At 41.6% G+C, this 26,885-nt stretch overlaps 1 protein-coding gene across 1 annotated transcript in view; it reads right to left on the reverse strand.

The window, feature by feature from the left end:
- Nucleotides 1–1,540: 1,540 nt before the first annotated feature.
- The window catches only part of LOC146980759 (dematin-like), a 43,604-nt gene continuing 18,259 nt past the window's right edge, over nt 1,541–26,885 (reverse strand). The window contains exons 2-17 of the mRNA XM_085785761.1: nt 24,306–24,369; nt 20,538–20,572; nt 19,231–19,311; nt 18,976–19,104; nt 17,619–17,663; nt 16,669–16,852; nt 14,200–14,244; nt 13,917–14,069; nt 13,712–13,815; nt 11,140–11,245; nt 9,546–9,604; nt 9,403–9,445; nt 8,842–8,849; nt 7,659–7,715; nt 7,483–7,563; nt 1,541–4,788 (exon numbers count right to left, since the gene is read on the reverse strand). Coding sequence (XP_085641887.1) covers nt 4,675–4,788; nt 7,483–7,563; nt 7,659–7,715; nt 8,842–8,849; nt 9,403–9,445; nt 9,546–9,604; nt 11,140–11,245; nt 13,712–13,815; nt 13,917–14,069; nt 14,200–14,244; nt 16,669–16,852; nt 17,619–17,663; nt 18,976–19,104; nt 19,231–19,311; nt 20,538–20,549 — 1,221 coding nt within the window. The 5' untranslated portion in view covers nt 20,550–20,572; nt 24,306–24,369 and the 3' untranslated portion in view covers nt 1,541–4,674. The remainder of the gene's footprint in view (nt 4,789–7,482; nt 7,564–7,658; nt 7,716–8,841; nt 8,850–9,402; nt 9,446–9,545; nt 9,605–11,139; nt 11,246–13,711; nt 13,816–13,916; nt 14,070–14,199; nt 14,245–16,668; nt 16,853–17,618; nt 17,664–18,975; nt 19,105–19,230; nt 19,312–20,537; nt 20,573–24,305; nt 24,370–26,885) is intronic.

The raw sequence follows: 26,885 nt of genomic DNA on the forward strand, positions 1-26,885 counted from the left end.
CCGCCGCCTGGCTTCGATTTATTGCCACATGAAATCCTCCTTATTGCACCTTTAACACCTGTGCTGCTTTTCCTAACGAGTGACACGTGTTCAACAAGTCGACTACTACCGATCAGCTGTAATTGCAGTGCAGGTCTATAGATCGAACCCATCCACGTCGTCGTGTATGGAGATCAGATATACAGGGCCGTTGTATAGGGCAGAAAGGTGATGATAATTCTAGGGGCCCAGCGCCCAGTGGGGCCCATAAAAGACCCCAGTAGTCTAATCTTTGTATGACTGATTTATTCTGCGTAAGACCCTGACTAATACTCATAGTACACTGTAAAAACTCAACATCTTTCCAAGAATATTTGTCTTATTTCTTGTCCAAATGTCTCATTTCTAGTCAAAACTAATCTCGTTTTTTTGTGCTTGTAATAAGGAAGAAAAACTTGCTCCACTATCAGATTTTTTCTACTTATTCCAAGTGAAAATCTGCTTGAAAGAAGTAAAAAGTGTCTAAAAACAAGCTACTTTTAATATGATGAGTCTTATTTTAAGTAGAATGAGATTTGTTTTGACTAGAAATGACATTTTGACTAGAAATAAGACAAATATTCTTGCTAAGATACTTGAGTTTTTGCAGTGTAATGCTGCATTAGCATCAAAACAAAGAAGGCTAAATAAAAAACGATAATACATACGTTAGTCTAAGAAAAAAAAAAAGGAAAAGTTAGGGGGAGGGGCCCACTTTAGTACTCTTTAAGGGGGCCCAGAATTCCTAGCAACGGCCCTGCAGATTCATATAGACGCTGGTGGACGTTAATACTTGATAGATATTTAACTACGGTGCTGAAGTGTCTCCGTGAGTCTGTTCATTTCACCTCGACTTCCAGCTGCGTCCAGGTGATGAATGTCCAGTGATTTCCCATCCGTCCTCAGAAAAGTCCAGAAGGGTTTCTTTTGTCCATTTTTTTTCGTCGGGATACATTTTCCTTTTTCCTCCCCCCCAACGTTCTCGTAGTACTGACGGATAGTTTTTTTCATTTTAAGGTTTTAATAACAAACATGCCACTTCTCTATGGAGGTTTTAAAAAAATAGCTGCACATCATTTGGTCACTAAGCAACACTATAGCCGACGCTAAATGTCTACAACCTGCTGAGTGGACGAACCAGAGCCGCGTAGAGACTCTGGTCCGAAGGTTATTATTATTATTATTATTATTGTTTTCTGCACAGCAACAACCCCTCATCAGTGTGTGTGTGTGTGTGTGTGTGTGTGTGTGTGTGTGTGCCTAGACACAACAGGGCAGTGGCTTATGCTGAACTATAAGGAAAGAAACAAGGAGACAGTTTAATCACCGTCTCGCGCTAATGAATCAACACACAAACTTTTTTCAACTGTTGTTTCCTTTCAGGTTCACTAAAATATTCCAGTTTTCTCCTTTAAAAAAAAAGCCTGGAGCTGTAACGTGAAAGCTAAATGGTGAACGATGGAAGAATTTGACTTGTACGGAAGACGACTGACGCCAAATGTGATTTTTTTCTTTTAATCCATTTTAAATCCTGAGATTCAAGTCTAAATTTATTCCATTTAAATGTAAATTAAACCTGTATTTCAGGCTGAGTGACTTCTATCAAACTGTCTCCTTGTTTTTCTTTTCAGTGCTGGGAGAGAAATGCTGTCACTATGACATCATAGCTGGCTAAGCCAATAGGAGCAATGCTCAATTCTTTTTTTTTTCTTTTTCTTTTTCGTCTTATATGACTCAGGAAGTCAGCAGGAATGTTGTTTGTTTTAATGCCCTGACTACAGCTGGAAGATCAATAATAAAATCCTGACTTCAGTCGAGTGTGTGTGTGTGTGTTGTGTGTGTGTGTCTGTGTGTGTGTGTGACCTTTAACCTGCTGTGGTGTGGAAAAAACTTCTTAAATAGTGCGATTAACATTTAAACCCTCTATAATCCAGGATATATTGAACCACCACTACAACCAAGCACCTGAGCGGTTTCACTTTCAGCTGCTGAAGAACATACTGACTAGAGCACTGGAAAAGAGAGTAACGACACCACCATTGACTCCCGTGGTAAGGGTTTAAGGGTTTAAGGGTTTAAGGGTTTAAGGGTTTAAGGGTTTAAGGGTTTTGCGCCCCGAGTGGCAGGATATGGGTATTGCAAAAGCGCCCAGAAAACTCATTCACTCCAATGTATGTGTGTTGCCCACTTGGTTGTAAATGGATGAAAACGGCCGTGTTTTTGTTTTTAGGTGTCTTGGTCATATCAAATTATACTTATAATTTGTTTATTACAAAATGTAGATTGAAACATTAATGTAGACAACTGTTTTTCATTTCACGTCGTAAATACATCCCAGAAACAACTGGGATGTATTTACGACGACAGAGTCGAACTGAAGGCATATAGGATTTTAGCAGATCCTAGTCACCCCCTAGCCAATGAATTTTCAAAAACTCCCCTCAGGAAGGCGCTATAGAGCTGCCAAAACTACGAAAAATATTTTTAAGAAATCATTCATACCGCATGCAATCACAATATTAAATTCATAAATGCAATTCAGGACACTTTGGAGCTATGTATATCACCTTTTTACTCTTTTATTCTTTTACTCTTTTGCTATGCTATTTATTGTGTGTTATTGTATTGTATTTTATGTGGTCTTATGCGTACTGTAAGTGGTGAAGCCAAAGACAAATTTCCACATTGTGGACAATAAAGATATTGAATTGAATTGAATTGAATTTTTTTTGTGTTAATGTTTATCTGTAAAGGATCCTCAATGATGCTATTAACGTGGGTGATCTATAAATGTCCTTAAATTATTGAAAACACCACACTTGCTCATTCACCAACAATGCAGAGATGTCAGTTCTTGGGCGCTTTTGCAAAACCCATATTCCTCCACCAGGAGGCGCTGCCATTGGACCAATGCTGTCGTTACTCTCTTATTCCAGTGACTCTAATACTGACCTCCTACTTCCTCCCTCTGACCTACAAACTTGCTGTGATGAACCTCGACCCCTCTACGTAGCCGCCATGCCCGCTACCCAGCGCCCAGAACCCACTTACCTGCACCCAGAACCCAGTTCACCGACTCTGTGCCGAGTCCCTACCGCATCACAATTCACTTGACTTTCAAAGGAGCTGTTTGTAAATCTGACGAGTTTCAGCCATCGTCGTCTTTATGATAGGCTACAAGATGTTTAGAGCTGCAACAATTAATCGATTAATCGAACAAAAATCGATTATCAAACGAATCGTCAACTATTTTGATAATTGAATAATCGGTTTGAGTAGTTTTTATAAGAAAAAAAGTCAAAATTCTCAGATTTTAGCTTCTTATATGTGAATATTTCTGGTTTCTTTGTTTGCTTTATGACAATAAACTGAGTCTCTCTTTGGTTTGTGGACAAAACAAGACATTTGAGGACGTCGTCTTGTGGTTTGGGAAACACCGATTGATATTTTTCAACATTTTATTGACCAAACAACTAATCGATTAATCGTTTAAATAATCGATAATGAAAATAATCGATAGATGCAGCCCTAAAGATGTTATAACACGTCCTCTGAGTTTTTTCTTTTTTGCTAACCTGCTCATCAACATCATCACATTGGTCAATCAGGCTGTTAGCGCTGCAGACGTAGGAGCTAGCTAGTTAAATCGTGTCACTCTAATAAACACACCACAGAGTGGATCACGTGCAAAACATTTTTTAGCAGTTATTTATCTGCAGTGATATATTCCCCAACATCTACAACGCTCTGGTGCACAGAGCTGGAGAGGTGATGCATCTTTGTAGGCTAACCCAGATGTTAGCATCACTGGTTCTGTTCAGTAGAATGTGATGAAAGATCTAAAGATGCTAATGTGATGTTAGCAGGCTATTTACTGTTTATGTTGTATAATTAAAGACCTTATTTCAGTCACTGAACCAAAACCACATTAACGAAACTCAGAGAACTCGTGGGGGAACAGGCGGTAATGAAACAGGCTGGGCTAGCAGGTTAGCATGCTAATTTCGGTAGGTAAGTAAAACGGGATGCGACAGTTAACATCGGTGTTTGGTTTCAACATCTAGAGACAGATGTCGGTGAGTAAAGGAATAAAGTTTGATCCTCCTCTTGACTGGCAAGTGAATATCTGCGAATGCTAATGTTAGCTATGTAGCAATAGCATAGCTTACAAACAGCTCCTTTAAGTGCCACAGTCGATTTCAGTGGCTTTGTCCTGCAGCTGAAGTTGTTTATTTCCTCTGGAGTTTGTTCAGAAAAAACTTTTCAAAACAACTTCTGAAGCCTAAACGCCGCTCAGTGTTTTTGCGTTTCCACGTCCGTCGCTCCCGCTAGCTCTAAAATCTTCACCGTGATCATTTGTGCTCAGTAGTTTTGTTGCTGATGAACTTTTAAAACAGACGTCTGAGGACTGAAGCGTCTTTTCTGGTGATTCAACGACGTGTGCGGCATCAAACCTTCACTGAGTCGACAGCCGCTGCCGCTGTGATGATGATAATAATGGTGGTGGTGGCGGTGGCGGTGGTGTTTGTGCTGCTGATTATGTTGTTTTATTCAGAGTCTGTGTTTGTTTTTTTTGTGTTTTTTTTTACAGATTCTGCCAGTGATCCGAGAAGAGCAGGGGATTGTGGGAGTTGGAGTCTTATAGCAGCGGCCACGTCAGAAGAGACAGACCCTCCTCTTCAGGTTGTTCCTCTTCCAGAGCGAGAGGCCGTCGAACTCCTCGATGGACATCCCGAAGACACTGAAGAACTCCTCCTGAGAGAGGTGTCTCTGCCAGGGCGAGGGACATCCACAGAGACAGGGACACAGAGAGAGAGAGAGAGAGAGAGAGAGAGAGAGAGAGAGAGAGAGAGAGAGAGGTTGCCGTCATGTAAACTTTCTGTTTCAATAGGCTCATGGACTCCTGCCAGCAGTGGCGTGCACAGACTTTTTGAAGGGCAGGGGCGAACAGGAAAAAAAAGGGCACATAATAGCACGTTGCCACTGAAGAGGGCACTTTAGCACGCGTTTTGGCTTCCCTGAGGGCAAGAAAAAAAAATTGGCCTTTTTTAACGTCGATTTGGCCCCCAAGAGGACACTTTAGCACGCGTTTTGGCTCCTAGAGGTCATTTTACCACATGTTTTGGCTCCTAGAGGCCATTTTACCACATGTTTTGGCTCCTAGGGGGCACTTTCAGGGCTGCCAAGTTTCAGAAAATGACAAGAGTGAGACTGTAGCGACATGGTGCGTTTGGCCGGCGACCACAGGTTGGCGGCGAAAAAAAATTGGTCTTTTTTAACGTCGATTTGGCCTGTTTTAACACATGTTTTGGCTCCCAAGAGGGCACTTTAGCACACGTTTTGGCTGCCATGAGGGCACTTAAGCACGCGTTTTGGCTCCTAGAGGGCACTTTAGCACACGTTTTGGCTCCTAGAGGGCACTTTAGCACACGTTTTGGCTGTCATGAGGGCACTTAAGCACGCGTTTTGGCTCCTAGAGGGCACTTTAGCACACGTTTTGGCTGTCATGAGGGCACTTTAGCACACGTTTTGGCTCCTAGAGGGCACTTTAGCATACGTTTTGGCCCCCATGAGGGCACTCAGCATGTGTTTTGGCTCCTAGAGGGCACTTTAGAACACATTTTGGCTCCCATGAGGGCACTTTAGCATGTGTTTTCCAAGAGGGCACTTTAACGCGCGTTTTGGCTCCCAGGGGGCACTTTAGCACGCGTTTTTCAACAATTGGGCCACGAGGGGGGGCGACCGTCCCCCCTGCCCCCCCTGTGCACGCCACTGCCTGCCAGGATAGTACTGTATGTTACCAGTGTTGCGCCATATGCAGACGATGTGTGTGTTTACTACAGTACAATATATTCCCATTATAGCAATATAATATTAAAACAAAGTTATCAAAATGTGATCATAGACCTCTGAGGGATCATTTCATATTTTAATAGACATCAAACCAATTCATATTTCACATTTAAAGAGGAACTAGGCTATGTAGGTTGCTTTTCCGCTGTTTTGCTAACCCTCGTCCTGGCCATGTGCATTTGTTTACAACAAAGCCAGCAAGAAATCAATCAATAGAGCGGTAGATAATGTTTTACGATGTTACGTGTATATTCATCTGTCATAAACAAGACATTATGGGTTACAGGGCGTGTTTGTGTCCAAAGCTGTTTAATCAAGGTAAAAATGTAGCATAGTTAAACTTCAAATAGCATAGTTCCTCTTTTAAAATTGATTTACAAATAGTAGAATAAAACTTTATTTGAATTAATGATTTACAGATACCGTACTTTCCGGACTATAAGCCAGCTCTTGTCTTGACACAAACGCGCTCCGTAACCTGTAATCTTTTGTTTATGATGGTTAAGACAACACAAACACACACACGCCGTAACATCGTTTATGTAACGTTATCCTGTCGCTCCATTTATTGATTTTTCGCCGGCTTCGTTGTGAACAAATGCACATGGAGGAGAGGAGCGTAACCAGAACAGCAGAAAAGCGAGTGGACTGTCACAGTTCCCCACTGTCTTTCTGTGTAAACATCTCATGTTACAACATGAAAACCTGCGGCTTATATTCAAGTGCGGCCTAGATATGTGTTTTCGTTTCAAATTTAGCTGGTGCAGCTTCTACTCAGGTGCGCTCTATAGTAGGGCTGGACGATTATGGCAAAAATCATAATCACGATTATTTTGGTCAATATTGAAATCACGATTATTTACACGATTATGCGGGGGGGGGGGGGGCTATGCAGGATTTATAGCTTGTCCATGCTACATTATTACCTTAAATAAACAGTGCCAATGTGTGTTTAAGGTTTTTAAGTTTATATTTTTAAATATTTATTCAAAAAAAAGTTTTATGATCCAGCAGCAGAAACTATACAGGGTGGGGCGGTGCGTGGCGCAGTGGGTAGAGCGGCCGCCCCATGTAGAGGCTACAGTCCTCGCCGCAGGCGTCCCCGGTTCGAATCCTGAGTCGGGCGGACCTTTCCTGCGTGTCATTCCCCCTCTCTCTGCCTCCCCATTTCCTGTCTATCTCTACTGTCATCACTATCAAATAAAGGCAAAAAGCCAAAAAATATAAAAAAAAAAAAAAAAAAAAAAAAGAAACTATACAGGGTGTTTAGCTTAACTAATAAACAGATTTGGAGTAATTGTCATGGTTGAACTTATTAAGAGGGAGAGTGGAGGCTCTCTGCTTCCGTGTGTGTCACTTATTGCATCTGTGGGATGAAATCCAACCTGGGAAGATCAGAGCCTCCGCCCCGCTGCGCTGTCCCAGCTCTCGTCACAAACGCACCCCATAACTTTTTTTTTTTTTTTTTTCCAGCCCTACTCTATAGTCCGGAAAGTACGGTATATTTATTAGTCATGAATAAGTAACAGAATATGAAAACTTTGAAAACCGTTTCTGTTTTCTGGCTGCTTTTCCTTTTCCTGATACAGTTGGCTTCTCCTGTTAGTTTACCTCCAGTCGGGTCCGGTCCACTCCGGGGGGCAGTTTGCTGCGTCCTCTGTGCGTCACCACCAACATCCCATAGGGGAAAATCTGCAGACGACATCGACCAATCAGCAGCAGCCGTGTGTTAGTCACAGACACAAAGAAAACAACGACCATAACAGCAACAAACACACTGATGTCACCTTGTGGTCCAACATGCTGGGCAGAGAATTCCCTCTGTCCATCCTGGAGTCTCCATTCTGCAACACACACACACACACACTCAGGCCTTGTCCACACGAACACGGGTATTTTATGGACCCCGGTTAAAAAAAAATTCGCGTCCACACCACCGGTGTGATAAAAAATAACTCCGTCCACATGAAACCGCAAATCCGTCTCAAACAATGTCATGTGCATTCCAAAGCAGTAGGTGATATCACTCCTCACAGGAAAGCAGCTGGAACTGGAGACGAGTCCGTGCTACTAATGTAACAGAGTTGAAATGCACCTTTATTATTTATTATATTTTGTTTGTGAATTGTATCTTATTTAAATAGTTTTCTTTTCTTTTTGCCTCTAAGAGGACGTTTTGCTTTCTTTTTGTCCCTCCTGGGCACCTGTAGCCCTACAGGTTTGTGTAGCCCCTCCCTTCTTCCCCTCACAGAAATGTTTTCCATGACTGAGGGCGTGAGCCACAAAGACGGATGCCGACATTTTGTGCATAATTGTCGCCCGCAGGTTTGACTGGAGAAAATAAATGCTGTGAACACTGCAGACCCCCTCTCCTCATTGTGTCGATCCACAAGTGTTACACTAACACACCCCGCCCGTAATCTCTTGTTTATGACAGATACGAAAATACACAAATACACACATGGTAACGATAATCCATCGATCCACTGATTGATTCTGAAAGGCTTCATTGAAAACAAACGTACAGGACGGGAGGAAGCAAAACAGTGGGAAGTGACCGCAATTTACAATTTGATAAAAGCCTATTTTCGCCATATCAACATTATGTTTACATATGGTGACCACGCGGTTTTGTATTAGTGTCCGGCTGTCCGCATAGTGATTATTGATATTCACAGTAGCGTCTGAGCGGTCAGCACATGGTCAGCGTCGGGAACAGTAACTAGGGGGGCGGGGGGGGGGGTGATTTATGAAAAATGTCCGGTTTTCCTGTCCACACATGAAGCTGAAACCGGAGTTTTCTAAAAAGTTAGTTCACCCTGGACTCCGGTTACAAAAAACTCCGGTTTCAGGAGCCCACAACTGCGGTTACGTGTGGACCGTGTAGAGAAACACACGGTGTGGACGGGGCCTCAGTAACAAACACACCAGTAACACAAACATCGTCATGTTGGTAAAGTCTGACTGTACCTGAAGGCCTGCAGGAAGAGAGAGACAGAGAGACAGAGAGAGAGAAAAATCTGAATTACAATCTCATAGTTCCTCGTTTTCACAAACACAACAACATTTTTTTTAAAGGGACAACGAGGAGTTTTGGAAAAGCGAAGTGTTTTCACTCTACATTTATGAGCCTCCGCACCGTGAAATTGTTTGACCGGCGCAAGACAGACTCATGTTTTCATTCATCAAGAATTAAAGTCAGAGGTTGGAAGACGATCACATACCGTCGTAGTTCCCACCATAAGCGGCGATTCGGCGGCGTTATTCTCATGACTCGCCACGAAACCGAAAGTAAAGAAACGCTGGTCGGCTCGCCCACCACCACTAATAATAACAAAATAACCATAGAGACAAAACCATAGATTTATCTAAAATGGACCATTAACAAGTGGTAACGTAGATTCATCCACATTAATATCAGACTTTTTATAACCAAATAGAAACTCCTCGTTGTCCCTTTAAATCTTTGATCAATTGATTTGACAACATAACGTCCTCGACTGATGATGTCATAAAACAGAGCAACTTTACCTGCAGCCGTTTTTTCTGAAGAGCTGAACTCTGCTGACTGCAGCTGAAAACACACACACACACACACACACACACACAGGATCATCTCATGTTCATCATGTGATCGTCAGCTCTGCTCTGATTGGACGTCGGCAGCTACTCACCCTGGACAGGCCGGTCTTAGAGGACGCTGGGAAATACACGGACTTGGAGGACTTGGACCCTGGAGAGGAGCAGGAGGGAAATAACATGGGTTTGATATCAGCTATTGATCATTATTATTATTGATTATTAGCATTTATTAATTATAACTATACAAAGAAGAGTTTAATCCTCCTGTCGTCCTTCTGGGTCAAACTGACCCAATCTGTTCCCTTCCTCCATCCTTCCTTCTTTCCTTCCTTTCTCTCTTCCTTCCTTCCTTCCTTCCTTCCCTTCGTCCTTACTTCTTCCTTCCTTGAACAAATCTGTTCTCTCCCTCCATCTTTCTTCCCTTCCCTTTTCCCTTCTTTCTTTCCACAATCCTTTTTGCTTCCCTCCCTCCCTCCCTTCCTTCCTTCCTTCCTTCCTTCCTTCCTTCCTTCCTTCCTTCCTTCCAGCCTTCCTTCCCCTCGTCCTTACTTCTTCCTTCTTTTTTGACCCAATCTGTTCCCTCCCTCCATCTCTCTTTCCTTCCTTTTCCCTTCCTTTTTCCCTCCCATCTTTCCTTCCTTCCTTCTTTCCCTTCGTCCTTCCTTCCTATCTTCCTTCCTTCCTTCTATCCCTTAGAAATTCCTGCATTCCTTCCATCCTTCCTTCCTCCTTCTTTCCCTTCGTCCTTCCTTCCTTCCTTCCTTCCAGCCTTCCTTCCCCTCGTCCTTACTTCTTCCTTCTTTTTTGACCCAATCTGTTCCCTCCCTCCATCTCTCTTTCCTTCCTTTTCCCTTCCTTTTTCCCTCCCATCTTTCCTTCCTTCCTTCTTTCCCTTCGTCCTTCCTTCCTATCTTCCTTCCTTCCTTCTATCCCTTAGAAATTCCTGCATTCCTTCCATCCTTCCTTCCTCCTTCTTTCCCTTCGTCCTTCCTTCCTTCCTTCCTTCCAGCCTTCCTTCCCCTCGTCCTTACTTCTTCCTTCTTTTTTGACCCAATCTGTTCCCTCCCTCCATCTCTCTTTCCTTCCTTTTCCCTTCCTTTTTCCCTCCCATCTTTCCTTCCTTCCTTCTTTCCCTTCGTCCTTCCTTCCTATCTTCCTTCCTTCCTTCTATCCCTTAGAAATTCCTGCATTCCTTCCATCCTTCCTTCCTCCTTCTTTCCCTTCGTCCTTCCTTCCTTCCTTCCTCCTTCTTTCCCTTCGTCCTTCCTTCCTTCCTTCCTTCCTCCTTCTTTCCCTTCGTCCTTCCTTCTATCCCTTCGAAATTCCTGCATTCCTTCCTTCCTTCCTTCCTCCCTTCCTTCCTTCCTTCCTTCCTCCTTCTTTCCCTTCGTCCTTCCTTCCTTCCTTCTTTCCCTTCGTCCTTCCTTCCTTCCTTCCTTCTATCCCTTCGACCTTCCTGCATTCATTCCTTCCTTCCTTCCTCCTTCTTTCCCTTCGTCCTTCCTTCCTTCCTTCCTTCCTTCTTTCCCTTCGTCCTTCCTGCCTTCCTTCCTTTCCCTTTCATCCTTCCTTCTTTGACCCAGGAGGACAACAGGAGAGTTCTTTGTTGTCTATTCTCATCCTGACCACCAGGTGTCACCAGAGTTGTGTGTGTGTGTGTGTGTGTGTGTGTGTGTGTGTGTGTACCTGTGTTTTGGCTGCGGTCCGGCAGGGAGCGGGTTTTCCTCCTCAGAGGAGCTGCAGACTTGTCCAGCTCCTCCTTCAGGATGATTTTACCCAGATTGGACTGGATCTGACAGAGAGAGAGAGAGAGAGAGAGAGTTGCCATGGTTACAGTCTGTGTCCATCTTCACATCAGGTAATTTCCTGGTTTTACTTTATTTAGCGACTCTTTGTTCTGTTATTGTTTTTGCATCTTTGAAGTTCTCAGTTTAGAAAAGTAGCTACAATGTAAATAAGGTAATAGTGATGTTAAAGGGATACGCCAACATTTTTTTTTGCGTGTCTTGCCTCACTCCTGAGTCCATGACCAGCAGATAGACACCATCCTTTCGACTGTGTGTGCAGTAACCATGGAGATAGAGCCGTATTTCCCGTAATTAGCTTAGCTCAAACACTGGAAGTGTATGGGTAGTGTTAGCCTGCCTCCTACCCGAGCAGAAATCAGCAGTCAGAAGCTGATTTCATTTTAGCTCTAAACTCTGTAAATATATCACCTTATCGACATTTCAAACATGTTTAGGTGAGAAAGTAGCCGTTTAGATCAGCAGTGTGTCGTTAATTTGTCTAAATACCAGCTGTTTACAATTTTGTTCGGACGAATTCGGCGCTACTCAAGCTAGCCGTTGTGACCAACGCACTTCTGGTTACTTTCACAAAATAAAACACCCGTTGCCCTTTACATACAGAAAACCATTTGTGTTTTTACTTTGAAATAGGAAGCTAACCTACCCTCGATGTAGCTAGCTTGAACCAAAATAAAGCATCTTTGCTTGAACCCTCAGTTTTGACCGATCTCGTCCCGTTAGCGGCATTTGACCGCTCAAGATGCCTTACCGGAGAGTTTTGTCAGCTCTGAGACGAAGATCGGCCCGCCGGTTTCCGTTTAGAGTTGCTGAAGAGTTTCTCTGATGACTTTAGGTGGAGGCAGGCTAACACTACCTATACACTTCCAGTGTTTGAGCTAAGCTAATTAGCGACTTTAGATGGAGGCAGGCTAACACTACCCATACACTTCCAGTGTTTGAGCTAAGCTAATTACGGGCGATACGGCTCTATCTCCCTTGTTACTGCACGCACAGTCGAAAGGATGGTGTCTATCTGCTGGTCATGGACTCGGGAGTGAGGCAAGACCAAGGGGGCAGTCGTCGGTCTGAGAAGTGAAGCTCACTTCCGCGTTCAAAAAACTGCAATCCCCCCGGCTTCCTCTGGGGGCTGGTGTCAGAAAGCAGCATTCTCCATAGACCCCCATGTTAAAATCGCCGATTTTACATCCTCAATAAACATGTTAAAAGCCTGGTGTCAGAACTAGGGATGGGCATGATTAATCGATGATCGATTATTGATCGTTAAGAATTTTATCGATCACGGAAATTTTTTATCGATTTATTATAAGGGATCATGTAGAGGGCAGAGGTTGTCATGGAGAAATAAACCACGGGTTTATTTATTCATAACAACCAATAAACTCCATATAAGTGTTATTATACAGGCCTATTATTATTATTACATGGTTTAAGAGTGAAATAATTCATTAAATATGACGGGGTGCGCCTGTGTAGCGGACTTGGTGCAACAGAGACGTGAGCTGTGACACCGCGGCTCCGCCCGCTCTGATCAGCAGGTTTGGTTTTCAGCAGCGGTGTGGAAGGAGCCTCCACTCTCTCTGTAAGTTACAAGCTACAAGTCATTTATGTAACATCACAATTAGTCCGAAGCTGTTTAACGACGGTTAAAATGAAACTTAAGGTAAATATCCTGCATAGTTAGTTTCTCTTTTCTGTGCCGCGCTGATCAGAGCGCCGCTCCGCCGTGTGTTGGCCACAGAAAAAACAATAAAACACACGCTTTCACAGTTTGAAAGTGCTTGCGATTGTTTTTTTGTATAAGTGCAGCCAAACACGAGGCTGAAGAGAGGGACAGCAGAGCTGCTCTGACAGCTCAGCTGCAGGTGAGCCAGGCAGCGCAACGGTGCTTTTTTTTTTTTTTTTTTTTTTACCTAAATGATGCCGGCACTGCCCTGGATTACTGGCACACGCCATAGCCGCACGCATTTTTTTTAAATTATGAATATTAATATTAATATTAATATTAACGATTAATCGATAATTGATCGTTAATTTTCCCGAAGATCGATCAAAAATATTTCTTCAAATGCCCATCCCTAGTCAGAACGTTTTTTCGTCTCAATCGATAGTTTCTACCCCCGCACACACTCTGAGGGGGGGGGATTTTTTTTTAACTCTACCGTTTTACTGTTATTAGGTTAAAAATCTGGCCAATTAGGGCGCGGAAACGTTGAGTGACAGGTCCGAGCAGCTCCGTGGACAGCTGCTTCGAGGCCAGTGGGCGGGTTCTCGGCCGGCCAATCCAACATGGCGCTGTTCAGGCCGCCATATTGGAGTCACAAAAACGACTCCGCAAAACCAATGGGGGACGTCACGGACGCTACGTCCATATTTTTTACAGTCTATGGGAAAGACACGAAAAAAAAACGTTGGCGTATCCCTTTAAACACACCTCACCACCTCACTCTCACCTTGTTGAGTTCCTGTTTCTGGAGCGCCTGCAGACCCCAGAGCTCGTCGTCCAGCTCCTCCTCCTCCTCCTCGTCCCTCTGCTCCTTCCTCCTCAACTCCTTCTCTGGAGGACGACAGTTTGAAAGGTCAGTATCGGTGTGTGTGTGTTTGTGTGTGTGTGTGTGTGTGTGTGTGTGTGTCTGTGTGTGTGTGTGTGGACCGTACCAATCACAGCGAGCGAGGGGGGGCAGGGCCAGTAGTCGGTCTCGATCTTGGACGGCAGGTTTGGATCTGGAGGTTGAGCTGCGGGAAACTTTGACGACTCGATGATCAGATCCTCGATGTGTTTCCCCTGAGGGACGGCGGGAGAGGAGGCGTCTGCACACACACACAGACACACACACACACACACACACACACACACACACACACATAGACAGTGTTAACACATGATGCCGAGCTCAGTGTGTGTGAACCACAAAGCGACAGTTTGAGCGTCAGACTGAACCTTGTTTGTAGATCGGAGGCTTCTTGTAGATGTTGGAGCCGTTTTCTGAAAAATAAAATCACAGGAAGTTAGTTTAGTTCATTAGTTCAGTTCGTTACTGAACATAACATTAGTTCAGTTAACGTTAGTTTCGTTCGTTATTCAGTTAACATTTCTTCAGTTAACCTTTCAGTTTTGCCTCAGTTTGTTACTTCTGTTAAAGCAGATATCAGTGGAATGTTTTTGTTAATATAAGTCCTAAATAGTCCTATTTTCCGTCAGCAATCACTTACATGAAGTATTTCAGCCTAAACACGAGTCTCTCCGTCACTCTGCTCTGCTGTAACCCGAGGAGAAAATTTTCCTTGTGGGATACAAGTGTTATCCAATGAGGGGAGAGAACGGCATGAAGGGCTGTGTGTGCAGCCAAGGGATGCGCGTGAATGTGGTGACGTAGCACGAGGACCAATTGATGCCTGACAAGGGCGGGGGCTGCTAACTCATGGTGCGTTCAAGGAAACTCGTACTTTGTGTTTTTCCTTCCTGTGAAGTCATACCAGTTCGATCTGGTACGAGTTCACGGGTCGGAAGTTACGAGTGGCCGTTATAGGGAACTTTCACAGACAACAGGACGGTAAAAACACGAGCTACGGGTTACCTGGAACGCTACCAAGTCGTAGTTGTGACTTGAAGCTGTAACTTACGGTTTCAAAAGCCTGCCTTGAACACAGCATTAGCCGAAACGGCCGTGCCGCTGTTATCTGCTTTAATGTTAGTTTCGTTAAAGCAGAAATAAGCGATATTTTTGTGTTAGTATGAGTCTTAAATAGTTGTATCTTCCGACAGCAATCACTTACATAGAGTGTTTGGTCTGAAACACGGGTCTGTCAGTCACTCTGCTCTGCTCTGAGCCGAGGAGAAAACTTTTCTCGTATCCTACAAGTTTTATCCAATGAGGAGAGAGAACGGCATCAAGGCAACTCGTAACTCGTGTTTTTCCGACCTGTGAAGTCGTACCAGTTCGATCTGGTACGAGTTCACGGGTCAGAAGTTACGAGTGGCCGTTATAGTGACTTTCACCGGTAAAACAGGTCGGAAAAACACGAGTGGGTTGCCTGGAACGCTACAAAGTCGTAAGTTGTGACTTGAAGCTGTAATTTACGGTTTCAAAAGCCTGCCTGGAACGCAGCATTAGCCAAAACAACCGGATTGCTTACTTCTGCTTTAACGTTAGTTTAGTTAACATTTGTTCAGTTAACGCTAGTTCAGTTATCCTAAATTCAGTTCACGTTAGTTGAATTCATTCTTTTAGTTAACATTAATTCAGTCCGTTAGTTCAGTTTGTTACTTCAGTTAATGCTAGCTCAGTTAACATTAGTTCAATTAACGTTAGCTTCGTTAACATTAGTTCAATTAACGTTAGCTTCGTTAACATTAGTTCAATTAACGTTAGCTTCGTTAACATTACTTCAGTTAACATTATTTCAGTTTGTTACATTAGTTCGTTACTTCAGTTAACGTTAGTTTCATTAACTTTATTTAACGTTAGTTCAGTTAGCGTTACTTCACTTCGTTACTCCACTTGACGTTAGTTCAGTTCAGTTAGTTTATTTAATGTCCATTTTTAAAACTCGTCCTAAAACCCATTTTTATTCCTTGGCTTGTTTTTTATTTTAATTGTTTTATTTAAATTCTAAATTGTTTTATTGCTTTTAAATTGTTTTAAAAGCAATAAACAATTATTATTTTATATTTATTCTTCTGCTAATTATTTTATTTCCATATGTTGCATTATGTAGCTACAGCACTTTGTTTCAGCTGCGGTTGTTTTAAAGGGCTCTATAAATAAAGTTGAGTTGAGTTGAGTAATGTTAGTTAAAGCAGATAACAGCGGCACGGCCGTTTCGGCTAATGCTGTGTTCAAGGCAGGCTTTTGAAACCGTAAGTTACAGCTTCAAGTCACAACTACGACTTGGTAGCGTTCCAGGTAACCCGTAGCTCGTGTTTTTACCGTCCTGTTGTCTGTGGAAGTTCCCTATAACGGCCACTCGTAACTTCCGACCCGTGAACTCGTACCAGATCGAACTGGTATGACTTCACAGGAAGGAAAAACACAAAGTACGAGTTTCCTTGAACGCACCATGAGTTAGCAGCCCCCGCCCTTGTCAGGCATCAATTGGTCCTCGTGCTACGTCACCACATTCACGCGCATCCCTTGGCTGCACACACAGCCCTTCATGCCGTTCTCTCTCCTCATTGGATAACACTTGTATCCCACAAGGAAAATTTTCTCCTCGGGTTACAGCAGAGCAGAGTGACGGAGAGACTCGTGTTTAGGCTGAAATACTTCATGTAAGTGATTGCTGACGGAAAATAGGACTATTTAGGACTTATATTAACAAAAACATTCCACTGATATCTGCTTTAAGTTAACATTACTTCAGTTCATTATTTCAGTTGACGTTAAATTAAATGACGGGTTTTACTCACCCGGCCTGTGGAAGTGCTGCAAGGCGATCTTTGCTCCAGACGTGTGTGTGTTCGGTGTGTTCGGTGTGTTCGGTGTGTGTGGCGGTGGCGGCGTGTGTGTGCTGTGGGTTCTGCTGGTCTGGATGGTGGAACTGGGAGAGGAACCTCCAGGAGAACGGTTCTCCAGCCACTCTTTGGACAGGTTCTAGACACGGAACACAGAGAGATTCAACCAGCGCAGGAAGTAGAACGTAAACAGGAAGTAGAACGTAAACAGGAAGTAGAAGGTAAACAGGAAGTAGAAGGTAAACAGGAAGTAGAACGTAAACAGGAAGTAGAACGTAAACAGGAAGTAGGCTATATAAGCAGATAAGTGCCATTTTGAAAAAAAATGGGCTGAGGCTTTGTAATTATTCTTTGCTAATTATTCTTTTCAATAAAACTTTATTTTTTTGAGATATGTCTGTTTTGTTACATCTCAAAGTCACTCAACTTTGGTTTGACTGATATCACCTTATGTAAATAAAAAATAAAAAATGAAGATTCTGGAATTTTTTAAAAACGGAGTTATCTGCTTTTGCAAATGAACTCTTCGAATGTAAACAGGAAGTAGAACGTAAACAGGAAGTAGAACGTAAACAGGAAGTAGAACATAAACAGGAAGTAGAATGTAAACAGGAAGTAGAACAGGAAGTAGAATGTAAACAGGAAGTAGAACATAAACAGGAAGTAGAATGTAAACAGGAAGTAGAACAGGAAGTAGAACGTAAACCGGAAGTAGAACGGAAACAGGAAGTAGAACGTAAACAGGAAGTAGAACATAAACAGGAAGTAGAATGTAAACAGGAAGTAGAACAGGAAGTAGAATGTAAACAGGAAGTAGAACGTAAACAGGAAGTAGAACATAAACAGGAAGTAGAACGTAAACAGGAAGAGGAAACTACATCGTGGTGGGGGAGGGGGGGTCTTACCTCTGGGGAGGGGGGAGGAGAGATGGAGCGAGGAGACAACGACCGCTGCAGGAGAGAAAGCACAAAGTCAAACATGAAAACAGTGCATTGCATTCTGGGATACGTTATGTAGGAGCCATATAGAGAACAGAAAAACCTGGATTATTTAATGAGAAAACGTGATGATTGGTTCAATTAAAAAAACTATTGTTAAGTTTGAAACACCGAACATTGTGTTTCTTCTTTTTGGGGTTTTTATTTTGCAAATCTAAAAACCATCTCAGTGTAGTGTAGTAACGACAGGTCGGTGTCAGCCAATCAGAAGAGAGGTTATATATGTGACAATGTGTAAACACTAAAAGACAGACATGTACTGTATGCTCAACAACTTTTTCAGACGTTTGCATATTTGCATACACAGGTCAAACAGATATTGAGTGTTAAAGGGATACGCCAACGTTTTTTTTTCCGTGTCTTGCCTCACTCCCGAGTCCATGACCAGCAGATAGACACCATCCTTTCGACTGTGCGTGCAGTAACAAGGGAGATACGGGCAGAATTAGCGCAACGCTAATTAGCTTAGCTCAAACACTGGAAGTGTATAGGTAGTGTTAGCCTGCCTCCACCTAAAGTCATCAGAGAAACTCTTCAGCAACTCTAAACGGAAACCGATCTTCGTCTCAGAGCTACAAAACTCTCCGGTAAGGCATCTTGAGCGGTCAAATGCCGCTAACGGGACGAGATCGGTCAAAACGGAGGGTTCAAGCAAAAACGCTTTATTTTGGTTCAAGCTAGCTACATCGAGGGTAGGTTAGCTTCCTATTTCAAAGTAAAAGCACAAATTCTATTGTCATGGTTTTCTGTATGTAAAGGGCAACGGGTGTTTTATTTTGTGAAAGTAACCGGAAGTGCGTTGGTCAAAACGGCTAGCTTGAGCAGCGCAGAATTCGTCCGAACTAAATTGTAAACAGCTGGTATTTAGACAAATTAACGACACACTGTTGATCTAAACGGCTACTTTCTCACCTAAACATGTTTGAAATGTCGATAAAGTGATATATTTACAGAGTTTAGAGCTAAAATGAAATCAGCGATCTGACTGCTGGTTTGGGCTCGGGTAGGAGGCAGGCTAACACTACCCATACACTTCCAGTGTTTGAGCTAAGCTAATTACGGGCGATACGGCTCTATCTCCCTCGTTACTGCACGCACAGTCAAAAAGATGGTGTCTATCTGCTGGTCATGGACTCGGGAGTGAGGCAAGACACGAAAAAAAATATGTTGGCGTATCCCTTTAACATTGTAGGCTACACTAATGTACATGTGGTAATTGTATGATTGCATTCTGACACTGAGGGAAAGCACTTGAACGCCTCACCTCCAGTGGACTGTAGCTGTAGTGCGGCTGGTAGATCATCAGGTCCGGTCTCTCTATGTCCAGGATGGCTTTGTCTCTGGGCAGCGCCGCCAAGTCCTTATAGCCGATGACTCCGTCCTCCACCCGCGCCTGAGGGGGGGTGAGAGGGGGGGGGAGGTCCGGAGATTAGAGATTAATGCCTCAAGATTAACTGAAAGATAATATAGCTCTGGATCTGTCTGTGTGTGTGTGTGTGTGTGTGTGTGTGTGCCTTACCACAATGGCGGCAGCGGGGGATCCTGGGATGCTGGTTCCTCTCAGCGATAACACACTCCCCGGAGACGTCTGAGCCAGCTGCTGCTCACACACACACACACACACACACACACACACACACACACACACACACACACACAGTGAAACCGAGTTAATGACACATTTAGCTTTTTGTTTTGTGTTTTTTCACTCTAATGATGCACTAATTGTGCTGCATTCACAGTCAACAGCTGACTGAAACATGAAGCTATAAATATTCAAAGTTTAAAGGTACAGTATGTAAGAATGTGGCCAAAAACGGTTACTGCAGTCAAATTCAAAACACAGCGATCTCATTTTTTCTCCCAGTCGTAGCGGCAGCTCAGTGGACCAGACCGGAGGCTGAAACGCCACTGACGCCGCCATGACTGGGAGAGAGGGCTAGGTGGCGCAACATGTAAACACGTAAATTCAAAACATAAACATGATTTGCAGTCTGCAAAAAAAGATTTTTAATGCGAATACTCTGGCTGTAGGATTGTTGTTGGTGAGTTCATCATGTTATATGAACATTATTCCTGAGTCTCTGTGACATATTAGGAGGATTTTACGGCCAGTTGCTTTAGATTTCTTACATACTGTACCTTTAAACTGGAATAAGTCTGTGAATATTCATATTCATCGTTATCCCCATAGAAATTTAAGTCAAAAGCAACTGGACAAATAACCAAGTCCAGTTGCTTTTGACTTAAATTTCTTTGGGGAATAACTGGAATAAAGACATATTTATTCAAGAAAGCTTTCCGCTAAATTTTAGTACACTTTTCATTGTCTTTTTATCAACTTTTATTAACTTGTGTCCCTTTTAATTAAGCCTGCACTGTAGCACTTTGAGATTGTTGTTGAGATTGTTGATTTTCCTTGTTGTGGTTCTGACACTCGTCTTATACAAAAGACGTATTGGAAAGAAAATTACATTTTAATTTGGCTTCAGTAATTAATGAAGGGACTTCTTTACTCATATAATTTTTATAATTATTATTTCTTTAGTCTGGAAAAATCCAAAAAGACTTGAGCGGATGTTGACGTTGTGTTGACTGGTCTGATATCTAGGTCAGTCACTGATGTGGTTCAAGTAAAAGAGGATTTAGACAGAAGTTGGTCTCAGACGGCGATAATCAGCACAAACACGTCGACACAACAGAGACGGAATCATCCTCCTTTTTTTTGATGATTTTTTTGGTGATTTTAGATCCTAAAAATAAAATAAAAACACACACACACACATTGATCATCAGAGGAAGAAACAGTGAACGCAGCATGTTTACCTTGGGCATCATCCTGACTTCTGATTGGTCAGTTTCTGAGAGAAAAACATAGACAAGGTGACGTTATTATTATTTTTTTTACATAAATGAAGTGTTGTGGTGGTAAAGAACAAATTGCAAAGAAAAAAATACGAACATTTCATTCCATTTTAATTTTACAATGTGCACTGTAGTGGACAACGGGACTATATAGCAAACATGCAATATTTTGATGCTTATAATGTACGGGGAAAGACTAGAATTAATCAACTAATGTCAATGATGGGGTTTTCATTCTTTTTTTTAATCAACTACACTATTTATCTTTGTGATTTCCTCATTAGACATTCTTCCTGAGGTGGAATTTCATTGAGCATTTATATTAGACGTTTTAGAGCAAAAGAGAAACAGGCTGCATCTTACGCTCCTATGCTAAATACCTCAACAAAAAGCTTGTTGTCCATCCATGAGCAGTTTTCATAGATTAATCATTATTTAGAGTCAAGAATTAAATCATGGGATCTGTTTTCTGGAGCATTTTCCCATGGGCAATTCATTTTGCACTGATTTAAAACCTCAAAATCCCATGTTTTGGTTTGGTTTTGGCCGATGGTTCACCTCAGCAGCTCTGTGTCTTAAAGGACACTAACGGGGGAATTCAACTCAGGCTGTATGTTCCTAACATTTTAGGTCTAAAAGAAGGAATCTGAAGAGTTTCAGTTTAATGTCTCCTGTTTTGCGGTAGTTGTGTCTGTCCCCGCGTCGCCACGGCAGCAATGAATGGGAGCGGATGGGAGTTCTGCTGCTTAGGCTGTTTCCATCCCTCAAAGCCACAGACAGCGTCAGATGGAGACTCAAGCATGCAGCCAGAAGTTTATTTACTTCAACAAGCCGACATGTTTGTAAAACTAGATCTAATTCAAAGTCTGGCGGAGTCGAGACCCAAGTTGAGGCTCGGTGTGTTCAGGTGCAGTGGGAAGCTCCCGTTTGTGTCATAAACACAGGAATATCAACTCTGGACTTGCTTGAAGTAAATAAACTTCTGGGTTAGGGATGTCACGATTACTTGTTTTCACAATTAATCGCGGTATTAAACGCCGCAATTAATTGATCACAAAGATTCCTAAATACCATTACTTTCCAAAAAAAGATTATGTATGAACCGTGTCGGCAGATGTGCGCCAAAGTAAAGGTAAAAGCACAGATACTGGTCCATTTACCTAACGTAGCATTGAATTGGTAGGAATTTAAATGCTAGAGTGTCATTTTTAATTTAAAAAAAAGATTAAAATTAACTTAAACATTTGGTATCGATGACAAGTAATGACTTTTTTCAAACTTTATTTCAAACACTTCCCCTAGCGGATTAATAATTGGTCATATTTTAATAGATATTTAAAATATTTTATAATTAGTAATGTATATTTTAACTATATTTGATTTTACACATTAATAGTGTTGTGAAATTAATTAATGCATAATAATCATGGTAATTGTGATTATTTCTCTGACAATAATCGTACCAAAAAAATCTATTATCGTGACATCCCTATTCTCGGTGCATGTTTGAGTCGCCATCTGACGCTGTCTGTGGCTTTGAGGGATGGAAACAGTCTAAGCAGCAGAACTTCAATCCGCTCCCATTCATCGCTGCCGTGGCGATGCGGGGACTAGGGATAGGTCACGATTACTTGTTTTCACAATTAATCGTGGTATTAAACGCCACAATTATTTAATCGTAAAGATTCCTAAATAACGTTACTTTCACAAAAATTTTATGTTGGAACCGTATCGGCAGATGTGCAAAAATAAGGTAAACGCACAGATACTGGTCCATTTAACTAACATAACACTGAATTGGTAGGAATTTAAATGTAAGCGTCTCATTTTTAATTAAAAAAAAGCAAAACAAAACAAAAAACGATTAAAATAAACGCAAACATTTGGTATAGATGATAATTTATGACCTGAATATTTCACACATTTCCTCTGGGGGATTAATAATTGGTCATATATTAATAGATACTTGAAATATTTTGTGTAAACAATGAGTAATGTAATTATATTCTGACTGTATTTTATTTTACACATTCATAGTGTTGTGAAATTAATTAATGCAGAATAATCGTGATAATCGCAATACTGTGATTATTTCTCTGACAATAATCGTACCAAGAAAATTTATAATCGTGACATCCCTATAGCGGGGACCGACACAACTACCGCAAAACTGGAGCAATTAAACTGAAAAACCTTCAGATTCCTTCTTTTAGACCTAAAATGTTAGGAACATACAGCCCCGAGTTGAATTTGCCCGGAATTGTCCTTTAATCTCCCTTTACCTGAACTTGACTCTCATCCTCCAATACAGTAAATCTATTTCTGAATCTCCCTCAATGATTTAGTAAATAATTCACTCAGCCTCTGTCTAAAGGAGGCTATTCAACAATGTAAAACCTTTATTTAGTCGGACAGAAGCAGGTACATGAAGAATCAGCTGACAGACGACAACGTGTGTGTGTGTGTGTGTGAGTCAGCTGGAAATCTGAAATTTGCTGCAGAGGCTTTCTATGACCGACAGCTGCAGAGCCAGAGCCGTATCTACTAGGGGTGGGACAAAAAAATCGATTCACATATAGTATATCGCGATATGTTTTTTGACGATTTTTAAATCGATTTTTTTTTTCAAAAATCGATTTTTTTGGGGGGGAAAAAAAATAATATTTGTTTTGAATTTTTTTTTTTTTTTTTGAAATTTTGTTCGCCTTTTTTACATACAGAGAGTCCAGGTTTTGAAAAGGTTTTAAGTTCACTTTATAATGGAGTATGTTAATTTCTAGGCTTCTACAGTATTTGTGTGCAGATAAATGTTAAAAATGCTAAAGACTAAAAATCGAGAGAATCGACAATATCGTAGAATCGTAATTTAAATCGAATCAGCATCCAAAAATCGTAGAAGAAAAAGCGTATTGTCCCAGCCCTAGTATCTACACCGCGGTTCGGTCGATCCCGGCGGGTCGCAGCTGCACTTTCCTCACTAGGCCACTAGGCCACTTCCTTAATCAGCGGTCGGTTAAATATGGGCAGAAATATGTGCCACCAGAAACCGAATTTGAATCATTCATATTTGAATTTGAATTGCTGAACTTGAATAATTGAATTGAATCAAATAATTTGAAATTGTATTTGAATTTGAATTGTGAGAGAGTTGGATTTTCAGCGAGGATCAAATTTCATTGGCTTTCAATTTCAAATTATAGCCTACTATTCAGATACAGTTTTTCAATGCAATGATTCAAATTAAACAATACAATTTTACAAATTATGTGATTCAAATTCATATTTTCAATTCAATTATTCAAGTTCAGCAATTCAAATTCAAATATGAATGATTCAAATTCAGTTTCTGGTGGCATGGCACATATTTCTGCCCATATTTAAACCAGATTAATGACGAGTCGACGCAACTCTGAGTCCACGCGGCTCTGCTCGGCCGCAGCTGCTGGAGCTCAGCGCTGCTTTGTCTGATGTGACCGACAGACACAAAGGGATTATTCCAGAGTCCACAGCTTTGTCACACACACACACACACACACACACACACACACACACACAGACACACAGACACACACACACAGACAAACACATGTGGAGGGATCTGGTGGGTAACATGCGGTCAGCAACAAGAAAAGTCCTGCACATGCTCGTGATGATGAAATACAGTCAGTGTGTTTGTGTGTGTGTGTGTGTGTTTCTGTGTGTGTGTGTGTGTGTGTGTGTGTGTGTTACCTCAGGGAGAATAAGGGATCATGTCTGTGTGTGTGTGTGTGTTGCTCTTCAGCCCGGTCAGCAGCTGCAACACAAAACACAAAGAAAAAAAACAGTCGTTAAGATTTCCCACCATCGGCAGCAACACTTAAACTACACACAGTCCAACACAGTCAGCGTTTCTGTTTTTGTGAATGTATCAATAATAAACGGATCAATAAATATCCCAGTGACGCTGAATGAATGATCTCTGCCGTCATGGTTACGATAACAAACATGCTCGCCGTCTGCATGGAAACTATAGTGATGTTTGTTGTTGTTATGTTTAGGAGCAGAATCGAACACGCGTCTGCCTCCTCATGATGTGGACTCTGTCTCTTTAATTCAGGGTTTATACAGGAATCTTGAAGTTAATTTTAATACCCTTTTAAGACTTTTTCAAGACCTTTTCAATATTTTTCAACACCTCACCGCCACTTCAAGCTGTAACCATTTACATCAGTGACACTTTTAACTTAACAGTTCTAGTTTGTGATAAAGACTACGTAGACCACTATGATACAACAGAATTCAAAATAGGCTGAGATAATAAATCAAAGGCAAAGTTTATCAAAAAAAACAAAAAACATTGCTCCACTCTCAAAAAACAAAAACAACAATCTTCTTTTCTTTTTTATGTACCGGTTCATCTTTGTTTTTTAATAAAATGAATAAATTCACACACTTTTACAATGTTTTTAGGACTCAAACTCTTGGACAGCTAATTCTGAAAAAAATACCTTCAAAATTTAAGACTTTATAAAGTCGTGAAAAGACTTTTTAATACTTTTTAAGGGTCTTAATTTTCCCAAAATTGATTTATCACCTTTTAATACTTTGCAAGACCCCGCGGATACCCTGTAATTATACGACGTTGCTCTGGTTCTGTTATTACCGCCAACGACCACTAGGTGTCACCTAGCAACAACAGCAAACAACACCCCCCCCCGCCCCGGTCCTGTATTGATCTCCGCTGGCGTCTCTGACTCTGAATAATTAATGAGTTCAAAAAACGTCCATTAAGCTTTTACACAGGAGAGCGATGACGGGACGATGTGTTCAGGGTCACATGGGAGAAACGACGCTGCAGCAACACCGGCGTCCTGAGGGTCTAAGGACAGAGGATGTTGTTACGATGCCATGTAAAGCCCTTTGAGACAAACTGTTTGTAAAAACGGGCTATACAAATAAAATTGCCTTGCCTAAAATTGCCTTGCCTCGTTCTTCTCAGAACCTTCGCTCAAACAAAACACACAAAACTTTATTGATCAACGTTCTGCACTGAGGACGCCCACGCTGCTCCTGTGAAAGATGAAAACTACTTTAGAAACGGAGCGATGTATCGTATCCCTCCGCCACTCTAGTTCCAGTCACTTCCTGTTTATCCAGAGTCATGTGACATGTTAAACGTCTTGGGGACATTAACCGACCTTGACCTTTGACCTTTGACCTTCAGACACCAAAATCTGAGGGGGGTAGGTAGAAAGAAAGAAAGAAAGAAAGAAAGAAAGAAAGAAAGAAAGAAAGAAAGAAAGAAAGAAAGAAAGAAAGAACTCAAAATCAGGAATAAAAGAAATGAGGTAGAAGGAAGAAAGAAAGAAAGAAAGAAAGAAAGAAAGAAAGAAAGAAAGAAAGAAAGAAAGAAAGAAAGAAAGAAAGAACTCAAAATCAGGAATAAAAGAAATGAGGTAGAAGAAAGAAAGAAAGAAAGAAAGAAAGAAAGAAAGAAAGAAAGAAAGAAAGAAAGGTGTCTATCTGTATCTGGAGAGAGATCAGTTACAGTCTTGTGGTTCTTGCTGATCAATAATCTGATCAATAATCTGATCAATAGCAGGGATCAGGTATCACCTCCTCCTCCTCCTCCTCTTCACTTTCACATCCACACGTTTTATTTTCAGGAAGTCGATTCTGTTGCTAAGCGACGACGACAAGCGTCAGAAAAAAGCCAAAACATCATCTGACTGAGAGTTTTCACAGTTAACGAGTGAACGAGGACGTTGATTGATTATTGATTATTGATCCAGAACGCTGAGTCTCCGGCAGCGACAGCTCTCATAGGAATGCTGCTGGGAGATATGGCTGCTAGGGTTGCTAGGTAACCGCATCCGGGCGTCCAAAGAAAGAAAGTAAGAAAGAAAGAAAGAAAGAACTCAAAATCAGGCATAAAAGAAAGGAGGTAGAAGAAAGAAAGAAAGAAAGAAAGAAAGAAAGAAAGAAAGAAAGAAAGAGGAGGGATAGAGAGAGTGGAAGAAAGAAAGAAAGAAAGAAAGAAAGAAAGAAAGAAAGAAAGAAAGAAAGAAAGAAAGAAAGAAAGAAAGAAAGAAAAAAAATCCGGCATAAAAGAAAGGAGGTAGAAGAAAGAAAGAAAGAAAGAAAGAAAGAAAGAAAGAAAGAAAGAGGAGGGATAGAGAGAGTGAAAGAAAGAAAGAAAGAAAGAAAGAAAGAAAGAAAGAAAGAAAGAAAGAGGAGGGATAGAGAGAGTGGAAGAAAGAAAGAAAGGAAGAAAGAAAGAAAGAAAGAGGAGGGATAGAGAGAGTGGAAGAAAGAAAGAAAGAAAGAAAA

This window comes from Trachurus japonicus, chromosome 9, assembly GCF_045865225.1.
Source record: "Trachurus japonicus isolate A0001 chromosome 9, Traja_1.0".
Classification (NCBI taxonomy): Eukaryota; Metazoa; Chordata; class Actinopteri; order Carangiformes; family Carangidae; genus Trachurus; species Trachurus japonicus.